General features: G+C 44.8%; 1 protein-coding gene across 1 annotated transcript in view; it reads left to right on the top strand.

Moving 5' to 3' along the window:
- Positions 1-21,937, top strand: part of LOC138300767 (thioredoxin-like) — a 66,955-nt gene extending 45,018 nt beyond the window's left edge. Inside the window, exons 4-5 of the mRNA XM_069240530.1 lie at positions 10,600-10,665; positions 21,765-21,937. Coding sequence (XP_069096631.1) covers positions 10,600-10,665; positions 21,765-21,827 — 129 coding nt within the window. The 3' untranslated portion in view covers positions 21,828-21,937. The remainder of the gene's footprint in view (positions 1-10,599; positions 10,666-21,764) is intronic.
- The last annotated feature ends 224 nt before the right edge of the window (positions 21,938-22,161 follow it).

The raw sequence follows: 22,161 nt of genomic DNA, 5'->3' as shown, positions 1-22,161 counted from the left end.
CCTTCATTAGTAGGAGGTTACTTCCCAGTGAACAGAGGTGGATTAGTAGGAGGTTACTTCCCAGTGAACAGAGGTGGAGCGCAATAGAAAGGGAAGCTTTTGATGTGGTCTGGGTACTGATAAAGCAAAGACCCTACTTGGCTGGGACATTCTTCCAGGTTTAGACACACCACAGGCCCCTCAGATGGTTATTGTAGATGAGGGGTAAAAATCCCAAACTTTTGCGGTGGACCATTTCCCTACACAGAGTGAAATTTACGGTGTAACACAGCCCTGGCACAGAACACGCCAATGCTGATGGTCTGTCCTGGTTCTTCCTACTTAGTGAAGAGAACTCCCAAGAGGTTGGGTAGTTCTTCCCACTTTCAGCTGGGAGTGGACACATGTTAGACCTGTCGGCTCTTGGTGTGGTTTCCCCTGTCTTTTTGTTTTTTACCTCCTGTTTTTGATTCTATGCTGAATTTCATTTTTGCTGGCTTTAGGACTCTGGACACTTTACCACTGCTGACCAGTGCTAACGTGCAAGTGCTCTCTGTCTAAATGGTATTGCTGATTGATTTATCCATGATTGCCATATTTGATTTATCTGTAAGTCCATAGTATAGTACACTAGGTGTGCCCAGGGCCTGTAAATCAAATGCTACTAGTGGACGTGCAGCCCTGATTGTGCCACCCACGTGAATACCCTATAAATATGTATCAGGCCTGCCATTGCAGTGTCTGTGTGTGTGTGTGCAGTTTTAAATTGCTGTTTCAACCTGGCAAGTGTACTTCAAACTGTCCAGATAGAGATCTCAGGTCTCTGAACTCACAATCTAAAAATACATCTTTTGGTGAAGTTGTTTTTCAAATTTGTAAGTTTGAAAATGCCACTTGTAGAAAGCGGGCATTTTCTTGCTTAACCATTCTGTGCCTCTGCCTGTCTGGAATACACATCTGGGTCAGGATGACAGTTGGGCTGTTTGTGATTTCACTCTAGACAGATATACAAAGAGAGTTGAGATGTGCCCTGCATATCCTGATAGGTCATCCTGAGCTAGAGTGCTGGGAGGACCTAACACTTGCAACTGAATAGGGCTGTGCCTGTCCTTACTCAAAGCAGTCTCCAACCCCCTTGAGTGTGTCTGGGGCTAGGGCAGGAAAGGCAGGGTCTTGTGCAGTACAGAGACTTATCTTTGGTGTTTGCCTACTGCAAAGACAGAAATGGGTATAAGTACTGGACCTCTGATCCCACAAAGTCAAAATCCTTCTGGACTGAGGATATTCTGCCAGGAAGAACAGCTGGATGCTGTAGAAGGGACTGCCACTCTGCCTGTTGCTTTGCTGTGCTGGCCTGCTACTTGCTGCTTCTGTCCTAAGAGTGAAAGGACTGGACTTTGCTTTCTACATCCTGCTTCCAAAGGTTCTCCAACGGATTGGACTGAGCTTGCCTCCTGTTAAGAAGTCTCAGGGACATCAACGACTTCATCTGCCTGCACGTGGGCTCACTTGCTGAGAGTCCTGACTTACCAAGTGGTGTTACCAAGTGGTGCTAAGTCCAGTTCACAGGCCCTTGGGAGTGAGTTCTGGTGTAACCAGGAAGAACCGCTGCCACTGTCTGACTCTGCACCACTGCCTGCACTGGAGCCGTGGCTGACACCGCAGGCCTGAGGCTGCCGAAGCGCCTCCAAAGTCCCACCTCAGCATGAGTCCCGAGTGCGTGTCACTAACATCTGTGACACTCGACTCCGCCACCGCAAATGTTGCTCTGCGGTGTGACCATGACACCATGAAGTCAATGCCTTGCATCTTGCCCTGCTGGATTCATCGACCCCGCTGGATCATAAGGAACCAATGCCTCGTCACCGATGCATCACCTCCCCTGGAGCCATAAGGAACCGAGGCCTCACCTCCCCTGCCTAACTGTAAGGAACCAATGCCTCACCTCTCCAGTACCAGTGAGAAACTAATGCTGCACCAGCTCCAGTGATGCCTCACCTCCCTCACTCTAAGTAACGTCTTTGTTTCCTCGTTTTCCAAGGTACTGTACCTGGGGTCTATGCAACTCCATGACTGGCCTACACTCCCTCACAAGTAGTGTCAGACTGTTGGGAACAACTCTGCCAAGACGTCTTGATAGCCTCAGTTGAAGCAATTGTGTTTCTAAGAGCTATACTAATATTTAATTGTCAAAAAATTGTATCTTTGCTTATGCATGTTGGATTTTTGACATTTTTATCTAGTTTTACTCAGATTAATTTTGTCTACTTTTCTAAACTGGTGTAGGGTACTTTTGTGGTGTTTTCACTATGTTACTCTGTGTGTTTACAATTACTTTACATACTGCCTCTGAGATAAGCCTGACTGTTCATGACAAGTTACCAATGGGGTGAGCAGATGTTATCCTGGCTGTGTGACTCCCTTACCCTGATTAGAGTGAGGGTCCCTACTTGGGCTGGATGCAAACCACTGCCAACTAGAGATCCACATTTCTAACAGTGGAGCACAACCATGGGCCACATTGTTTAAAAGGGCTAAGGTTTTAAATTGAATTCTTTGCATCACAAGGAGTCATCCAAGGTAAAAAATAATTAAATGAGCCATTTTGTTGTGAGAAGCAGTGGCATCTTGTATGAATCACCTACTTGCAAATCATTTAGATTCTTATGTATCTTTCGGGCTAGATAAATAGGGTACTTTGGCACATATTTGAGTGTGATATTCTCTTACTTTTGCCTTTCTCCAAACCTTATATTTCACTTAAAAAAATAACTTTCATATTTGTCTTCATGTACAGGATTCTGTTCCATCCATCCATACATGTTCTTATCTCATAGTGGTTCTTCTATTTGTGCTTCAGAAATATTTTCATCTACTATTACTTTAGCACCGCCTTTGCCTGCAGTGCATATAAGCATATTCATATCAGATTGTAATTTACGTAGTGTCAATATCTCCTCCTTGATTAGATAACATATTCTTTCTGATTGCTAACTGGCACTAAGTCCTCTTAACACATCTTTTAAATAGGTGTACAATCCAGTGATAATTGGAAGAGTGAAGTTAGTAACTGATCTAAATTCGCTGTACATAGGTATCTCAATAATTCTGTTTTTGCCTTTTCCCCATAACACAGGTTTGACCTCTTGAGCTGTTGTAGTTAGGCACAAAGAACAAACATTTATACCACGTTTGCTTACATTTTGTCAATTCATGGTATGATATATTTACCACTAGGTTTTCTGTTCTCTCAATTGTGCTTTCTTTCCCATCTGCTTGGTCTTTTGCAGGATGGACCCACTTTTAAAACAAGCACTGGCAAAGGCAGTAGGTTTTGTCAATGCAAGAGCTATTGGCTTTGACAATGCGTTTTTAGCCATGTTGTCCACCAACATGGCTGCTGTTCAGCATGGCTAAAAGTTAATGGCATGGAGGAGAGTGACATGGAGTGTTGTATAGTGGAATGTGAAGAGTGGAGTAGAGTATTTTAGACTGGTGTGGCAGAGAGTGTCGTGTATTGGAGTGGCATAGTCTGGAGTCGCTTAGAATAGATTACACTGTAGTGGCATAGAGTTGACTGGTGTGGAATGCACTGGGGTAGAGTTTTACAGAGTATAATACCATAGAGTGCAGTAGCATTGAGTGCAGTGGCATTGAATTCAGTGGCATACAAAGCAGTATCATAGAATGCAGTAGCGTAGATTAGAGTGGTGCATAGTTGAGTGGATTGGCGCAGAGTGCAATGGTGCACAATTGAGTAGTGCAGAGTAGAGTAGAATGCAAGTGTGTAGAGTAGAGTGGTTCATAGTGGAGTGGCATAGAGTTGAGTGAGGCAGAGGGCAGCAGAGCAGAGTTGAGTGTTGCAGAGTGCAGTGGTGTAGATTGCAGAGTATAATCAAGCTGCATAGAGTGCAGTGTAAAGTAGCATAGAGTGGTGCAGAGTAGAGTATAGTGCCTTAGAGTACAGTGGCATAGAGTGAAGTGGTGTAGAGTGGAGTAGTGCAGAGTGAGTTCCATAGAGTTCAGTGGCTGAGAGTGCAGTGTTGCAGAGTAGAGTGTCAAAGTGCAGTGGTGTCGTGTGGAGTAAAGTGGCATTGAGTACAGTGATGCAGAGTGCAGTGGTTAAGAGTAGAGTAGCATAGAGTGCAGTGGCACAAAGTGGAGTAGAGTGGCATAGAGTTCAGTGACATAGAGCAGATTTTTCAGAGCAGAGTGAAGTGGTGTAGAGTGGAGTGGTGAAGGATAGAGTGCAGTTACATAGAGTAGCATAGAGTGTAATGGTGTAGAGTAAAATGGTTTAGAGTGCAGTGGCATAGATTGCAGTGGTGCAGAGTAGATAGGAGTGGCACACAGTGGATTGGTGTAGAGTGCAGGGGCATAGAGTTGAATGTTACAGAGTAAAGTGCATTGGCATAGAGTGTATTGGCATTGAGTGCAATGGCATAGAGTACAGTGGTGCAGAGTGGCGTAGAGTAAAGTGGCATAGAGTGACTTTGTGCAGAGTAGATTAGTGTGGCCTAGAATGGATTGGTGTAGAGTGGAGTGACAAAGAATTCAGTGGTGTAGAGTAGGGGGGTGAAGAATGCATTGGCATAGAGTCGAGTGATACAGGGTAGATTACAGTGGTGTAGCGTGAAAGTGCGTGAAGTGCAGTGGCATATAGTGGAGTAGTGCAGAGTGCATTAGCATGGAATGGTGTAAAGTTGAGTGGGGTAGAGTGTAGGGGTGTGGAGTGGTGAAGAGTGGAGTGGAGTGGCGTAGAGTGAATTATTCATAGTGTGGTAGAATACTACCATTACGGACAACACATTTTCAATTGAAATGACAAATTCATTTGCACGCTTTTACTAACAAAACTTAACAGTGCACAGACGAAAATGTGTGGAAATTGCATCACCTAGTTTAATGATTACTTTAGATTAAAAGTATTTGTTTCCAGCACACTTTAGAAAAAACAAAACATGTGCTTAATTTGTTTGTTCATAATTCTGATATATTCTGAAATACTTACACAGTTCATTTAAACGCTGTCACGTTCTGGAAAGAATATTTTTCTTACCCTAAGTGTCCAGCAAGATAGTCACATAAATCCTCTCCGTTTGAAGTCAGAGAAAGAAAAGTAAACAAGCGCCCTTGGGAGACAGCTTCTGATATTTTACCACAGTCTTTAAATGCACAGCAAATGTGAGGAATGTGAGTAAATGTGAGGAAAGGCCTGTTAACAAAAAGCAAGTTTGTGAAAGGATACAGAAAACACAGTTTCGGCAACAGGAGGGATGAATTGAGCCTGGAGAGCCTACAGAAAAAACCTAGTAAATGGAGAGCAAGAAACTATGAGCTGTAAACCACAAAGCCATTGAGAATTAATGAGTGGAATGCATTCCTAGGTCAACTTTCTGAAAGTCCCCATGATGTCTTTAGCAAACCAGACAGCTGCCTAAAAAGGCACTTGATGAGAAACAACTCTTCAGACTTGTTTCTTTCATATTTGCCCTAGCCTAAGATGCATGGCGGCGATCTGTTCTTAATCTGAACTACTGATATTCTGTACTGATACTTCCTTATTTTCTCATCATAGTGAGTATCCAGGTATATTTCAGCCGAGGTGTACACCTGGTCATTCATAATCCTTTGTTTCTCTTGTAAATGTTGTAATATTCAGTTTCAAATCCTTTTTTGTAATTTTTTGCCAATATCCTCTAAGATTGTGCTTGTCTAGAAGGTTCCTTTCAGCTGAGATGTCTTAGGCTAATTTTTCCAAACTTTTCGAAAGTTCATCTACCATCATATCTGATCTAAAGAGCATCTGTTGGCTATGAAGTGCCATTTCTTTTTAAACGTTTTACTCTTTATGAGTGCGGGAGTATAAATGTATGGGATTTGGGCGCTCCAAGGTGATAAAATGGGTATTGTGCATTTTTGACATTTTATAAGGGGTTTTGCAAGCAAAATTCTGCTTTAGAGTACGACCTTGGCTATATCGAAACACAGCACAACCATATATTTATTAACATCTACACATCCTAAAGTTTCTATTTCTGGGTGCCAGTCCTTACTCACTCTGATTTGATAGTCGTGATATCGCATTCACCATGTTTGTCAGATTTATTTTGAATGTTTTTCCAAAACATGGTAATTCCCTTCAGTTTATCTTGTGCAGGAACATATCTCTTCACAACTTAACCACAAACTTTGTTTCTCTGGGTCTCCTTAGTATTCAGATACTAGCAATAGTTTTAGGGTATTCATATGTAATAAGTGAAATGCCAGTGTAGGGTACCTATCTTTTGGTCTCATGTATCACCCCTGCTCTGTATGGGAACCGTCTATTTTTAATATCTGCACATCATAAGGTTTTTATGACTGGGTGCCAGTCTGCCCTCACCCAAATTGGCTGACCTGGACAGCATGCTGAACAAAACAGTTGGCAGGCGTTCAGTAATTTTCCCCAAAACAAAACAGTTTCCTTTAGTTCAGGATTTTCAGTGTGTTTGTTCATGGAGCCACACTCTAGACAAAAGGCAGTTTTTTGATATGGGGGGGAGTCCATTAGTGTTGTTTGCAGTAGTTAAAACAGGGTCTGTGTGCACTCTGGTTAATGTACCAACCCCAGGCATTTCAGAAACGAAAGTCACAGGGGATTACACTGTGATGCATCTTACATGAAGTGCAATATGTATTATTCCCAAGAATAACAAAGTAGCCCAAATCTAAAAAATCACTATCTCTCCCTTCTCTGTGAAACAAACTCAAGAGCTTCAAGCAAATGGCAAATGTTCTACTGTTAGACCTGCCATATTTTTTGCTTTTTACCTCCTATTTTGTTGCTGTATCTTTTTATTGTCGTTAGGACTCTGAGTATTTTACCACTGCTGACTGGTGCTAAAGTGAATGTGCTTCTTCACTCAACATGGTAACATTGGTGTATCCACAACTGGGATATTTAGTTTACCTGTAAGTCCCTTCTAAAATGGTATATCATATACCCAGGGCCTGTGAATTAAATGCAACTAGTGAGTCTGCAGCACAGATTGTGCCACCCACTTAAGTAGCTCCGACTTGGCATCTAAAAGCTCTTGCCAAAGCTCAGAACTCCCCTTTTCTTACATTTAAGTCACCCCTAAGATAGACCCTAGGTAGCCTATAGGACAGGAGGACATGTAAGCAAAAGGCAAGACATGTACCTTTAGGTTTCTCATATCCTAGTAATGAAAAACTCCTAAAGTCATTTTTCAGTACTGTGAGGCCTGCCTCCATCATAGGCCAACAATAGGAATTCCTTATAATATCTTTAACCTGTAATTCCTGATCTGAGAGGAGTAGCTGCATCATGGTTAGTACCATTGGAATGGTAATAAACACTCTTTGCTGGTAACATCGGATTTATTGTTACCGTCTTAGAAATGCCTTTTTTAGAAAGTGGACCTTTGCTCTGCATTTTCTTCCCTGTGTGCCTACAGTCTGTCTCCAATACATGGCTGGCAAGGGTTAGATGACAGCTATACTTGTGCATTCCCTTCAGACACCCACAGCATAGAATACTCAGTTACATCTGCATCCAACTGCATACTGATGGTTCTTCCTGGAGAGGAGGTTGGGAAGAGCTCACACTTACATCTCGAAGGATAGTGGCCAGAGCGCTCACAAAGGGGCTGATTACTCCCCCACTGATAGTATGGAGCCGAGATTGAGCTCAAAAGGGACCTGTACGCTTCACAGAATTCATTTGTAGTCCTTCCCACCACATCAAAGGCACTTTCTAATATAATTGCTGGGTCTCTTACTCCACCAAGCGGTATACTCCTGGACCTGGAAGAAACGACGCTGGAGTAAATGCTGCTGCGCAGGAGGATTGTCGTCTTGTGGTGCTCACTGTTCTGAAAGACTGCTGCCCTGCCTGAATGGACTGCCCTCCTGCCTGCTGAGCTTTGCCCTGCTCAAGAAATCACAAGTCAACCTCCAGAGTGTCTCCCAGGATAGCTGGCTTGCCCACCCTGGTCACAAGAACCCCACAACTTGCTGGAACGAAGCTGCCCACACCTTTCCCACACCAATATTCCCTGTGTTGCAGGTGTTTATCTCAACAGCAAAGACACTTTCTGCAGCCCTTGGGGGGGAGACCAGCGGTCACCACAAGCGGTACTGCTACAACTGCGAAAGCTTAAGAGATGCCCTTGAGGACTCTGACAGTCACACAAACTGTGCTGTTGCAGTTACGAGCACTCTGAGAAGCCACACACTCACCCCAGTCCTCAGTAGTCTTCCCGTGATGGATACCTTGTGCTGCAAGGTTGGCAGCAGTTTTCTCTGGGCTCTCCACCGAATCTGACTGAAGCTTGGCCCCCTCGTCCAACAACTACAGAGCTAAGCACAAGGTACTGTGAAACAGGGATAATGCACTTTACAGCTTTCTTTTTGCCCCAAGTGGTCCCCACACTCGATCTGGTGCTTCCCCTCACCGTACTTTACAAACCTGTTTTAATCCTGTAGCAGCCGGCTGCTCTGCCAGGAAGAGCATGGCTAATCATATTACTGTAATCCTTACAAATGAAGCGTGCGTGCTGTCCCCGATATCAAAGCGACATGCACACTTGCAATACCTTTTCATAGCTACTCAAAGGAACTACTGCATACCTCATAGAACGAGATCCGCAGATTACTGCTAAATCACGTTGCTTTAATATATGAAAACTTGAATATCTCCACTTCTGTTGGTTGGATTCCTGTCATTGTAGCCTACTTTTAAAATTACAAATATTGCCTACTTTTCTACATCGGTGTGGAGTCTTTTTGTGATGTACCCAGTGTGATTCCTGTGTGTGTGTTGAAAAATACTTTTACACATTGCCTTCCAAGTTACACCTGCCTGCTCAGTGCCAAGCTACTAGAGGGTGACCACAGGTTAATTTAGGTTGTGTACTTGTCTTGCCCTGACTAGAGTGATGGTCTATATTTGGACAGGGTGCAAAACTCTGCCAGCTGGAGACCTAATTTGTAACACCTACCATCTGGTGCTCCAACATTTCACACAATAAAATTGGTCCCCCACATGTGTAGATGAGCCTAGTGCACATATAGGCTATGGTTGAGACTGTGTGAACACCACATTGATAGTATATTTACTGTCACATATTTGGTCTGCTCCTATCAGTTATGGAAGGCCCACTCACATATATTAGGTATTGTTTTAATTGATAGGTGTGCTGGAAGACTGTATATTGGGAATTTTGCTTTTCTAAACACGTTCTCGAGCTTTCTTTCATAAATGCGAGGAAATAATGTTTATAACCAATGTTTGACCTATGCAGAGATTTCTGCATAAGAAAAAGTTGTGGCATCCTCACAAGCCAAACCAGTCAAGAATCTTCTGGGTGCCTAGTTTTCAAGAATTTGGCTGATTTCCTGAGGTGGTGGGTGACGCTGGGCTTTCAAGTGTTCCCCACCAATGAACCAGGTTCTGAGGAAAAAAAATGTGTGGTAAAAAATAAGCCCAAACAGCAACCAATCTCCTCACTGGGCGCACACGTGAGCATGTCTGTGCCCAGTGAGTATCTGGATACTGTTTTTTTTTTTTTTTTAGGCTGGGGTGCAGATATGTGTGCTTGTTTTTTTCCCAATCCTCTTCCCCCGATCATTTTGCCCTTTAAATATTGATATGCTTGAACTCGTGAAACCTTTCAGGGGAAAACAATGTGTAATAATTATCATAGGATTCTGAATTACCATCTGAGGGCAAAGACTGGTTGCACAGGGATCGGAATTTAGCCCCATTTGCAACGGGGATTTAAGTGTATCATTCTTATGCCATTTATTTTTACCTGTTATATTAATTCTTATTCTATTTCACAGGGACCCTCTTTTTGTGAAATCTTATGTAGTATTTAGTATGTTTTTGTTTTAGTTTACTTCTGTAGCCTAGAAATTACGTTAATAGTATTATAGTTGTTGTGTTGACCTCGACCGTACTATGTTTGTGGACTTACACCACTTCATAACGTTTTGATGGTGAATTCTAGTTTTTTCTCCTGCTCCATTTTTTTGTTAATGCCTACATTCTAATAACCTTATTGCATTTGTGTAAAGCCCTTTGCCTTGCATGCACTATACAAGTCCACAAACAAAACGACGAGTTATTTTCTTTGTCTCTTTCACTGTTCATTTCCACATTTGCACGACACTGCAAATACAGACCTGCCATCGATTAACATTCCTGAGGTTTGTTTCTAGCTGTCAAGGATGTTTAAAAGTGGCACTCTACATTTAAGACGTGTTGTGCTATTTTTGTTTGGGATCACTTAAGTTAATCGTCCCTGTTTGTGAGTTCAATTAAAAGCTGATACCCAGGGCTGATAATTGCAGATTATGACAATATGCTTCTGGTAAGAAGGCTACAATAGATGTTGTAATTGTTTTGCGTTTTGCAGTATGTATTATACTTAAGCAACGTATTTTTACACTCATGGTTGTTTTTACATGTTGCTGGGCCAGGTGTCATTTGGGGCTCCTCAAGGTTACTTAAGCTATAAGTTATGAGTGATATTTACAACATCCCTGACACTAACCGCTTGCAGGAACAGGAGATGAGCACGTCTGATATTACTTTTTTTGTTTCCAACATAGGCTATAACCCAAAGATATGGAGTTACGTCAATGCCCACGTTTCTTTTCATCAAGAACTGCGAGAAGGTACGTCGTGTAATAATTTCATTTTTTATGTTATTTAATCATTTTTCTTTCTTGTATAAATCAGATTTTATGGAGTTGTCTTATCCAGGTGATTGATTGACACCTGATCTGATCGATATAAGTCAATAAGGACGCTCAATGAAGGACCATTCACCAATAATGTTCACAACTCAGCTTTAATAGAACTTTCAGTAAATATATGGGTTTGGCACATAAACAAAGTAGAATGAAAAATAGCAAGAAAGAGCATCTATTCATATGTGAGCAAAGAGTGCACCAATAGGAACACTGCATTGGTTGACTGTCTACGAAATGCATATTTCAGCTACTGCGTCATATTCACATTAAGACGTTCAAAGAAAAAGCAAATATAAATGTGCAGAATACGTCAGAATATAAACACAGCGCAAGTATGTTAATCAATCAGAGTAAAGCAGAGAAACAAAGGCCTTTCATCCCTGGGTGGAACTTAACTTTATCCACAATGCTGGGAAGCAATCTCCCGCCTGCTCGGACCTCTCTCCCCTTTGAGCGTCACGGTCTAAGAACAGCACAGCCAGGGAGGCAGGGATGTGGGCGATGGCAGCTTGCTCAACTCCACCTGCGAGCTTCAATCCCCTCACCCGCGCTTCAGTGCTTAAATAACCTGAAGCTTGGATTCTATCCCTTTCTCGCATCTTCTAGCTATGTTATCAGCACATGTCCCTTGGCTGCTCTGTTGTTCACTAGCCATTATTTTTCCGCCCTTTTCCTGGACTCCCTTTCTCAAGGTTAGAACGACTTTCGCGTCCCTCTCCCACACTTCCTGCTTTTTACACATGCAGCTGCGGATAATTTTATCTATGGAATGTTGGAAAACAAGCTTGAAACCGACATCATGGACTTTTCCACGTTGTTTCAGGTTTCTGCAGGCATCACGCTCATCTACACTGCTCAGACTAATTACCCCTTCGCGTCACAATGTCTTCCGCACCTTTCCCTACACTGATCAGGAGTCATAAAGTAACACCCTCAAACCTTGTGTGTTAAGTATAAACGTGTTTTTATGCAGTCATACGACGATTCTAAATGATCAGATACAGCAGGGATGGTGACTGAGAACTTCACCTTTGGGAATCGGAAGGAATGCGGATATTAAGAAACTCAAACTGGGACAATGGGCCATGTTAGGATAGTATCATAGAACTGATAACCTCACAAAGGATTCAAACAGAGCTAGACAGCACACCTAATATAATTGAAAGAAAGGATCAGGCCAAACTACAAGCATGCCAACTTGAAACTGACAAGTACACAAGGCTGTTAGCAGCATTCACCACCCATTCACCATCAGCAAAATCACTTTCCAACACTTTTTTAAAGTTTTTTGATCGCTTTACTTTAGAAAGGTACATTACTAAAATGTATAGCGCAATAATGTAATGTATGTATTTTTTAAAAAGGTATTCAAAGATACTCTACACTATCCAACAATTTTCTAATGAAAAGTATGCTGTCTGCTCTTCATAGTTTCACTTTGTTAGCATTGATTTCTAACAAAACAAATTAATTATACATTTTGAACAATTAATTTGTGATAGTTTCCACAACAGATACACATATAACAAATCCATATGGGTTTGGACAGCAGGTTGAATGATTCCCCCTCTCTCCCCAGCACCTAGTCCTTGGAGGGCAGGGGGGCTACACTCTTTTTACTTCACACTCACTCTTTGGACTACGACATTCCCATGTTCACCAACAGATCCCCGTACTATGGATAAACCCACAGCCACAGGCAAACTCTGCACCAAAGTGCTAAGGGGCCATGAAATTGGTAAACGTGGACTATCCAAATGCCACATAACCTAACATATGGGGTGATTTATTTCTTTAAAGATACGAGTTTCAGACAGAAATGTAGGGGCCGCAAACTAATAATTAATATTGGTTGAGATTGTTGCCTGGCAGAAGACTTTCTGAAAAGAATCAAGCTGTCCAGTATGTAGCTTATGTCCAAGTATAATGCTCTCGTTGGAAGTGGTGGGGAGCTGGTAATTGGTAACAAGACTTGAGTAAATTCAGAACTGATGGAATGTGTTTGCTGTAGCATTGTAGGAGGCTGGCCCTGTATGTAGTGTGCAAAGCTAGGCACACTGTGCAGGGGGTCCAGGTAACCACACATTGGTTTACAGGGTAAAACTAGATCACCTAATGCTCTAATTTTTGAGGTAGCTTGGTCGAGCAGTTAGGCCAATCTTGGAGAAGTGCAAAGCATTTGTTGTACCCACAGCACCAGTCTTTCAACTCACATACTCAAAGGAATAACTTGAGACCAATTTATAAACAAGCTTCAGATTTGTATATAATTTTCAAGACCAGGATTATCAAAATTGGTTAAGGAGTTTTGGAAACATGAATTTTTGAAGTTTAATAAAAATAGTCTATTGGTGTGTAATTATGCACCATAGGAATCAATGGAAGGTAACCTTTGAAAATACATATAAAATCGTACAATTGGGTTACCAAGTTCTTCTTTCACAGGTTGGTCGAGGTTGTCGGTGGGCACATTGTGCCAGCTGGAGAAGTTCGGGCAGCTCCCGGTTCCGGCGGGAGCAGTGATGAAAGGTCTCAGGAGCTGGTGCAGGGCCACTGCGGGGGACCACTTGGAAAAGCATAGCACCGGTAAGTTTAAAGAAGGTTCCTTGAGGTCCCTTAGGATGTCAAGGTCAGAAAGGGTGGGGGACCCTTATGGCACAGCAGGTTCGTCGTTGCAGGACACAGGCTGGCCGGGTGCAGAGTGAATTGGTGAGCCAGGAGCTGTGCGTAAGGATGCCTTCTTTAGCAGGAGGTAAGTTGGTTCAAAGGTCGTTTGCAGGACAACAGGGGCACTCTGGCAGGAGGGCCAGGGTGTTCCTTAAGTCCCTCAACTGGGGCCCCCTCCTGGTCTTTTTTCAGCCTTGGGTGGGGTGGTTTTCTCAATGCCTGATGCTAGCTGACCATTACCCAGGTTATTGGTATGGTGGGACCAGTGGAGGGCACAGTGCCTCCAAACTTGGCACACTTGCAGAGTTTGTCTCCATGGTCAACAGTGTGTTGTTTAGTCCAGCTGCACCCTCCGGTTCGGGGGTTAGCGGCTGGTCAGTACAGCGACCCTCGCTGACTTGCTGGTTACTTGCTGTTGTAGAGTGTTATCTCCACTCTGGAGAGAATTCTATAGCGATTTTTGAAGCCTCGAGGTCTTCTGGGGTTCTTTATAATTTGTCCAATTGCCCAGCAGCTCATCAGCGGTGATTGTAGGATCCTTTGAGTAGCAGGCAGGGTTTGGAACCTTTTCTTTGTTGCAGCAGGTTCACAGTTCCAGTGCCTTGGATCTTCTTGATGCTGGTCTTCTTTTGTCCATCAAATCTGGTTCCTGGTCTAGGGGTCCCCACTAAATATTGTATTTAGTGTGCATTTTAGGGGGACTCTGGTAGTGACCAATGGGTCACCTACCTTTTGGTGGCTAAACCCACTAAAGTGACCACGTCCTGAGAAAGAGTCACTTTCCTATCCCTGATTGGCTATTTTCCTTCCATCCAAGATGGAGGAAAAGGAAATGGAGTGCCCACCTCACAGGCAACACTGTATGAGGCTGGCCCTCTATGTATTGTACAAATCTAGGCACACTGTGTAGGTGGTCCAGGCAACCACACGTTGGTTTCCAGAGGCAAAACCTAGATCACCTAATGTGCTAATTTTTGAGGTAGCTTGGTTGACCAGTTAGGCTAATCTTGGAAGGGTGCAAAGCATTTGTTGTACTCACAATATCAATCATGCATCCCACATATTCGAAGAAATAACTCAAGACCAATTTATAAAAATACTTCAGATTTTTATATACATTTTAAGAGCACGATTATCAAAATTGGTTAAGTACTTTTTTAAGATATGAATTTTTGAAGTTTTAATAAATCATGTCTTTCTGTGCATAATTACACACCATAGGAATCAATTGGCAGTCACTCTGAAAAATGCATCTTAAATTGCACAGATGTGTTACCAGGTTTTGCTTTTGCAGGTTGGTCAAGGTCGTTAGTGGGCACACTGTGCCAGATGGAGAGGGTCAGGTGGCTCACAGTTCCGGCGGAGCAGCGTTGGAAAGTTTCCTGGAGCAGGTGCAGGGCCACGCAAAGGGATCACTTGGAAAAGGGTGGTTCTTGCAGATTTAAAGGTGGTGCCTTGGGGTCCCCTGGTGGTGTTGAGGTTGCAATGGGTGTGGGACCCTGGGGACACAACTGGTTCCTCGTTGCAGGGTGCTGGGAGGTCGGGTGCAGGGCGAGTTGTTGATCCAGGAGCTGTGCTCAATGGAGGCCCTTGGAGCTGGAGACAGGTGTCTTTGAGGGATGCTCACAGGACAGTGGGGCACTCTGGCAGAAGGTCCAGGGTGATTTGAAATCCCTCGACTGGGGCTTCTTCCTGATCCTTCTTCAGCTCCGGGGGAGCTGGTTTTCTTATTGTCTGACATCAGCTGAAGAGTGCCCAGGGTATTGGTACGATACGCATACCAGAGGGCGGAGTGCCACCAAACTTGGCACACATGCAGGGTTTGTCCTGGTGATTGTCGGTGTGTCGTTGGATCCAGCTGCGACTTCCGGTTCCGGAGATATCTGCCAGCCAGTGAAGTGACCCTCACTGGGGTGCTGGTTCTTTGATCTTGGGCGATTTGTGAAGCCTGGAGGACCTCTGAGTTTCTCAAGGTCAGTCCAGTGTCCAGCTTCTCGACACCGACGATTGTCGGGTCCTGGGTGCAGCAGGCATGGTTTGTCGCCTTTTTCTTGTGCAGCAGGTCCACAGTTCTCGTGCCTTGGATCTTCTTTAGGCTAGTCTTCTTTGTTGTTTCAAATCTTTTTTCTTGGTCCAGAGATGCCCACTAAATACTGAATTTAGTAGGCGTTTTAGGGGGAATCTGGTAGTGTCAAATGGGACACTTACCTTTGAGTGGCTACACCCACTGTAGTGCCAATTTCTGTGGGAAGGGTCACTGCCCTAAACCTAATTGGCTAGCTTCCTTCCATTCAAGATGGGGGAAGTAAAGTAGAGGGTCCACTCGCAGGCAACATCTTAGGGATGGTGCTTGCCAGGTGAGACCACTCCTCTTACCCTTTGTTAGGTTTCCTGCCTTTGCTCATGCCAAAAGTGGAAGTTTGCAAAGGGGGATGCCAGCTGCTGCTAGCAGCAGGCTTAGGGGTCAAGTTTCAAGGGTGGTAAGCCCTTTGAAGCTCACCACCAGGACAGTGCACATTCCTGAGGGAGGGGGGCTTAGCGCCTCCTCCCAGGAAGGTCATTGTCTTAAAAACCAGATGTTGGAGGCTGCCCTCTATGTAGAGTACAAAACCAAAGTACATTATGCAGAGGGTCTGAACAACCACGTGTTAGTCTTCATGGGTACAAATCAGGCCACCTAATGCTCTAATTTTTAAGGTAGCTGGTCGAGCAGTTAGGCTAATCCAAGAGATGTGCTAAGTATTTGCTGTACTCACAAATCCAATCATGCACCACACACACTCAATGAATAATTCAAGACCTGAATTTATAAAATTACTTCAGACTTTTATATAATTTTTGAGACCAAAATCTTTAGAATAGGTTAAGTACTTTTCTTGTTATGACTTTTTAACGTTTTAACAGTTAGTCTTTCTGTGCGTAATTACGCACAATTGGAATCAATAGGCAGTCACTTTTAAAAATGCATTAAAAATTGCACGGTTGAGTTACCAGTCTCTTCCTTTGCAGGGTGGTTGCAGTGGTCAGTGGGCAACTCATGCCAGCTGGAGAGCTTTGAGCAGCTTTGAGCAGCTCCTGGTTTCAGCAGGAGCAGCGCTGGAAAAGTTCTTGGCACAGGCACATGGCCACCTGGATGGGCCACTTGGAAAAGGAGCTGGTTTGCAAATTCAAAGTGGTGCCTGGGGGTCTCCTTAAGCTGTCGAGGTCACAAGGGGTTGGGGACCCGGGACACACAGCAGATCCCACGATGCAAGGCCCAGGGCAGCCAGGTGCAGGGCGTTTTGGAGGTCTTGGATGCTGTGTGCAACAAAGTCAACTAAAGCTGGAGGTAAGTCTCTTTGAGGGCTGCTTGAAGGACAACGGGGGCACTCTGGTCGGAGGTCCGGGGTGTTTCTGAAGTCCCTCAACTGGGGCTTCCTCCTGATCCTTTGTCAGCTGGGGGGAGCTGGTTTTCTCCTGGCCCGACATCAGTTGACCAGGACTCAGGGTATTGCTCTATCTCGACCACTGGGGGTTGCAGCACCACCAAACATAGTACAGTTGGGGAGGCACTTCCGGACTGTCATCTGTGTGTCGTTGGGTCCAGCTGTGACTTCCGGTCACGGAGATATTGGTGATTAAGTGAAGTGTCCCTCATTGGTTTCTTGGTCTTTTGTGGTTTACTTGCTTTTCTTGAGTGGTGCCTCCACTCAGGAGGGGGATCTGGGGTGATCCTTGAAGCCTGGAGGTCCCCTGGGTTTCTTGGGGTCGGTCCAGTGTTCAGCTCCTCCGCTGTTGCGATTGTCGGGACTCTGGTGCAGCAAGCAGGGGTCTTGGCACCTCTTCTGGTGCAGCAGGTCCTAAGTTCTCATCCTGGCAGTTTCTCTGGTGCTAGTCTTCTTGGGATCCTTTTCAAATCTAAAATCTTGGTCTAGGAAAGCCCACTAAATACTGAATTTAGTGGGCGTTTTAGGGGGAACCTGGTAGTGTCTAATGGGACACTTACCCTTGGGTGGCTACACCCACTATAGTGACCACTTCCTTTGGGAAGGGCCACTTCCATAAACCTCATTGGCTGTTTTCCTTCATTCCAAGATGGAAAAAACTGAATCAAAGGGTCCACTTCACATGCAAGCCCTTAGGGGTGGTGCATGCTCAGTGAGGCCACTCCTCCTACCCTTTGTCTGGTTTCCCACCTTTGCTCCCGCCAAAAGTGGGGGTTTGCGAAGGGGGAAGCCCTCTGCTGCTAGCAGCAGGCCTGGAGGCTCGAGTTTCATGGGTTGTAGCCCTTTGAAGCTCACCGCCGGGGTGTTGCACATTCCTGAGGGAGGGGATGTTAGCTCCTCCACCCAGGAAGGGCATTGTATATTGGCTGTCTGGAGTGGCAGCTGGATGGAACCAGCCAGGAACTCTTCCAGTTAGGGTTAGCTTTTGCAGGGGGCACCTCTAAGGTGGCCCCTGGGTACATTTAGGGTTAAATCCAATACTGGTATCAGTTTGGATTTAACATTCTGAGTTGTTTGATACCAAACAACCCAAGGTGCAGAGTGGCCATTATGTAGCTGGGGAACTTGTGTTTGACCAGTACCCAGTACATAAATTAAAATAGCTGTTCTGTTCACTCACTATGTCCTAGGTTTATCGAGGACACAGTGGGGGCATATTGCTCATGCATCTATGCCCTCACATATAGTATGGTGCACCCTGCCTTAGTGCTGAAAGGCCTGCAAGAGGTGTGGCTTACCCATAACATATGCAGTGTATGGAGGACAGGGCACACAGAGGATGTGCCATGTCGAGTTTATCCTTTAGGGTTGCCCCAGTACACTCAGTCTGCAATGGCAGTGCTGGGTGCATCTGGGTGCAGGGCCCTTGGGGGTGGCACAATCAGTCCTGCTGCCCCCAGGGGCCTAATCTCAATATCTCTTGCCCTGGGTACTGGGGTACCCATTTACTAGGGACTTATAGGGGTATTTAAGAGTATAACCAATTGTGCCAAGCACCACAACAGTTTTAGGGAAAGAGCTCTGGCCCAGAGAACCTGTTTAGCAGGGGCCCTGGGCACTACCAACTTCTAGAACACATCAGCATCAGGCAAAACGTGGGGGCTGACCATGCAAAAAGAGGCCTCCTCTCACACTGAAGAGGCAGGGCTCTCCCCCAAGGTTTGATTATTGGCTGTCTGGAGGTGGCAGCTGGATAGGACCAGTCAGAAGCCATGCCAGGATAGTTACCTTTTGCAGGGGGCACCCCTAAGGTGGATTTAGGGATTAGTCTAAGACTGGTACCAGTGGGGATCTATCATTCTGAGTTGTTTGATACCAAACAACCCAGGGTTCAGAGTGGCCATCATGCAGCTGGAAAACTCGTGTTGACCTGTGTCCAGCACATGTATTAAAATGGCTGCTCTGTTCACTCACTATGTCCCAGGACACAGAGGGGGGCATATTGCTCCTGCAGCTATGTCCTCACATATAACATGGAGCACCCTGCCTTAGGGCTATAAATCCTGCCAGAGGGGTGTCTTACCCGTAGTAAATGTAGCGTAGGGTGGACAGGGCACACAGGTAGTGTGGCCATGTCAAGCTTATGTTTTAGGTTTGCACCAGAACACTCAACCTGCAACAACAGTGTGGGTGTATCTGGATGCGTGGCCTAAGAGGGTGGCACAATCAGTGCTGCTGCCCTCAGGGGCCTACCCATAGTACGCCATGCCCTGGTCACATAGGTGCCCACTTACTAGGGACTTATAGTGGTAGCTAAGGGTGTACCTAATTGAGCCAATGCATCACAACAGATTTAGGGAAAGAGCTCTGGCCCCGGGAACCTGGTTAGTAGGGGCCCTAGGCACTACAATTTCTGGGACAGTCCAACATCAAGCAAAAAGTGGGGGGATAACCATGTCAAAAAGAGACCCTCTCTCACAAAAACCTAAGGGCTGGTGCATGCCAGGTGGGCCCACTCCTCCCACCATTTGTTTAGTTTTCCCACTGTTGCTCTTCCCAAAAGTGGGGGTTTGCAACAGGGGGATGCCAGTTGCCAGCTGCTGCTAGCAGCAGGCTTGGGAGTCGAATTTCTATGGCGGTACGCCCTTTGAAACTTACCAGCAGGGCAGTGCACGTTCCCGAGGGAGGGGGTGTTAGCACCTGCACCTAAGAAGGGCAATGGTCTGAATCCCAGTGAGCAGGAGCTCTCACCCCAGGGGTTCAGAATTGTGTCTGGAGGGGCCAGGCTGGTTGGGACTAGCCAGCATCCATGACAGGGTAGTTCACATTTGCAGGGGGCACCTCAAAGGTGACCCCTGGGTACATTTTATAATAAATCCAGTACTGGTATCAGTTTGGATTTATCATTCTGAGTTGTTTGATACCAAACAACCTAGGGTTCAGATTTGCATATGGCTGGGTGCAAACTGGGGTAGCATGGTGAGCAAAAGGGTATAAAAGATGGACCTCATACACCAAAACCTCAGTACATTTCTGGACCTGTGGATACTCTGTCAGGAAGAAGGGCTGTTGTGCTGCTGAAGGAATGCCACTCTGCTGGTTGCCAACTTTGCAGTGCTGAACTACTGCCTTCTTGCATGTGTGAGATTTGACCTACATCTCTTCAACCCAGAACACAGTGACTTCAAGGGCCAGCTGGCTGGCTTTCTGATCTGAAATCTCAGGGACATAACAGACTTCCAGCCACCCTGCCTTTGTACCTAGACTCTGCCATCTGTGAGCCTACCCTGCCAAGTGGTGCCACCATAGTCCAGGACCCTTGGAAGTGGGTCCAAGGTGCTTAACAGTGGACAGATGCATCCCCTCTTCTAAGCGATGCATCTCTAAGTGGATTGATGCATCTCCTCAGCTGAGCAGTGCTCCTCCGAGCAGAACCGACACATCGTTACTGCTGTGTGGATGGACCCATCACAAAAGACTTACATTGCCACTACATCCCACATCTTGGGTCTGATGCATCGCCTTCAGAATTGGTGCTTTGTGGTGCTTTCCCGGAGCAGATCCTTGCTTCTCTCATCGACTGAAGCTTCGACAACTTTGAATCTTCCCATGGCAGCTTCACCACTCTTTGAAATAGACGCATTGCCTCAACTGCGCATCGCATCCTCCAACACTGGCCTAAGCAGCACCAGCCTATCAATGGGATTGTCAACTTGGAACCAATGGAATTACTTTGCTGTGTGACGCATCTGCGACACAGATCCACGCAACGCTCCACAACCAGAATGTAATGTACTTTGTTCAGCGGGCCTAACTGGATCCTTGTAGCTGGCCCGCACATCCCCAGTAGCGCTTTATGCCTTTTAGTGCTAGTTTTACCTAAGACTTTAAAATTCATTATCTTTGATTCTACTAATTGGATGTTTGTGATTTGGATCTTATTTTATTTATTAAAAACTACTCTATGTTTGTAAATATGTTGTGGGCTCCTTCTGTGGTGTGTCTGTACTATGTTCCTGTTTGATGTGTTGCACAAATACTTTTCACATTGCCACTAAGTTAAGCCTGACTGCTCTGTACTAAGCTATGAGAGGACTGAGCTCTGGTTAGTTTGGAGTTGGCTTGTGTCTTATCCTGTCAAGGATTGTGGTGGCTGCTTGACCATAGCTCACCCCTCAGACAGCCAACAACCGAATTTATCACACTCTGCGTCTTACAGTGAGGGGCAGAACAGTGAACACTGATCCCAGCTGATGCTGCCCGAATCCTATGCAGTCCTGCCTCTAATGACTTTCATTGCAATGTATCTCTGTACAGAGTTATCCCATTTTATTTATTTGACTTCTGTATTTCTTGCTGTGTATTGTGGTTGTTGTATGTGTTCCCCAAAGGCTTTTTACAGAAAAATACATCAGACTCTGTTTTATTAACATTTGGCACTACGCAGCAAGACCGCTTGCTGCATTGCATCACATACAGAGAGCAGAATTGCACCATATTCACTAGGATATGGCGTTTTGCTCTCTCCACTGTAGCACTGAGTGCTGCCTAGCTCCAATGCAGACACATGGTACAAGGGTGCCTGTGTTACCAGTAGGATTGTTTTATGCAGGAAGGGACCCTTTCTGCACAAAAACAATCCTCAGATGCATTTTCCTCTGCATGTGTGCTGCAGATTGGACTATCGTGTTTTGCTCTAGATTTACTAAGCCACTCAGAGCCATGCAAGTAGCTTTGCGTGGCCCAGTTAATCTGGTTTAAGGGCTTGCATTGCCTTGCCTTCCTTGGCACAAGGTCAACTCAAGCCTTTAGGAAATATGTGCCCTAGTACTTAACCTGATGTTTTCTGTTTTTTAATAATACATGTTGGGAAGAAGGATAGCTCCTCACTTTCTCATTTTTATATGGATACTTGTTTTTGTTTTGCAGGTTAACGTGTGCACAGGAGCTGACATCAACGCAGTTGAAAAACGGCTAAAAGCACACATGTGATTGCTCAAGATTGATGATGATTTTTCTAACCATTGAGTCATTCTGATGCAAGCTTTTCTTTAAGCAGGGTTACAGCATATAACAAGTGCAATAAAAATATATATTATGTACATTTTGTGTGTCTTTTATACGCTTTCTAATTATCTTTGCCTAACTCTTTGATCTGAGGACTTCAAGTCTATTTAATGTCAAAAAAGGTTCTAAAAAACATGCATCTTATAGGAAGAAACTTGTCATAGCGAGGGCCAAAACCCTTTTCCATATAATTGGAATTAAATGCTTTCCTTGCGATTGTAGATGCAATTCTCTCAAGTATTCGGTGCAGTACAGTTGG

This window comes from Pleurodeles waltl, chromosome 1_2, assembly GCF_031143425.1.
Source record: "Pleurodeles waltl isolate 20211129_DDA chromosome 1_2, aPleWal1.hap1.20221129, whole genome shotgun sequence".
In the NCBI taxonomy this organism is placed as follows: domain Eukaryota; kingdom Metazoa; phylum Chordata; class Amphibia; order Caudata; family Salamandridae; genus Pleurodeles; species Pleurodeles waltl.
The sequence above is the reverse complement of the archived record's forward strand: the minus strand, read 5'-3'. Positions and strand labels throughout refer to the sequence as shown.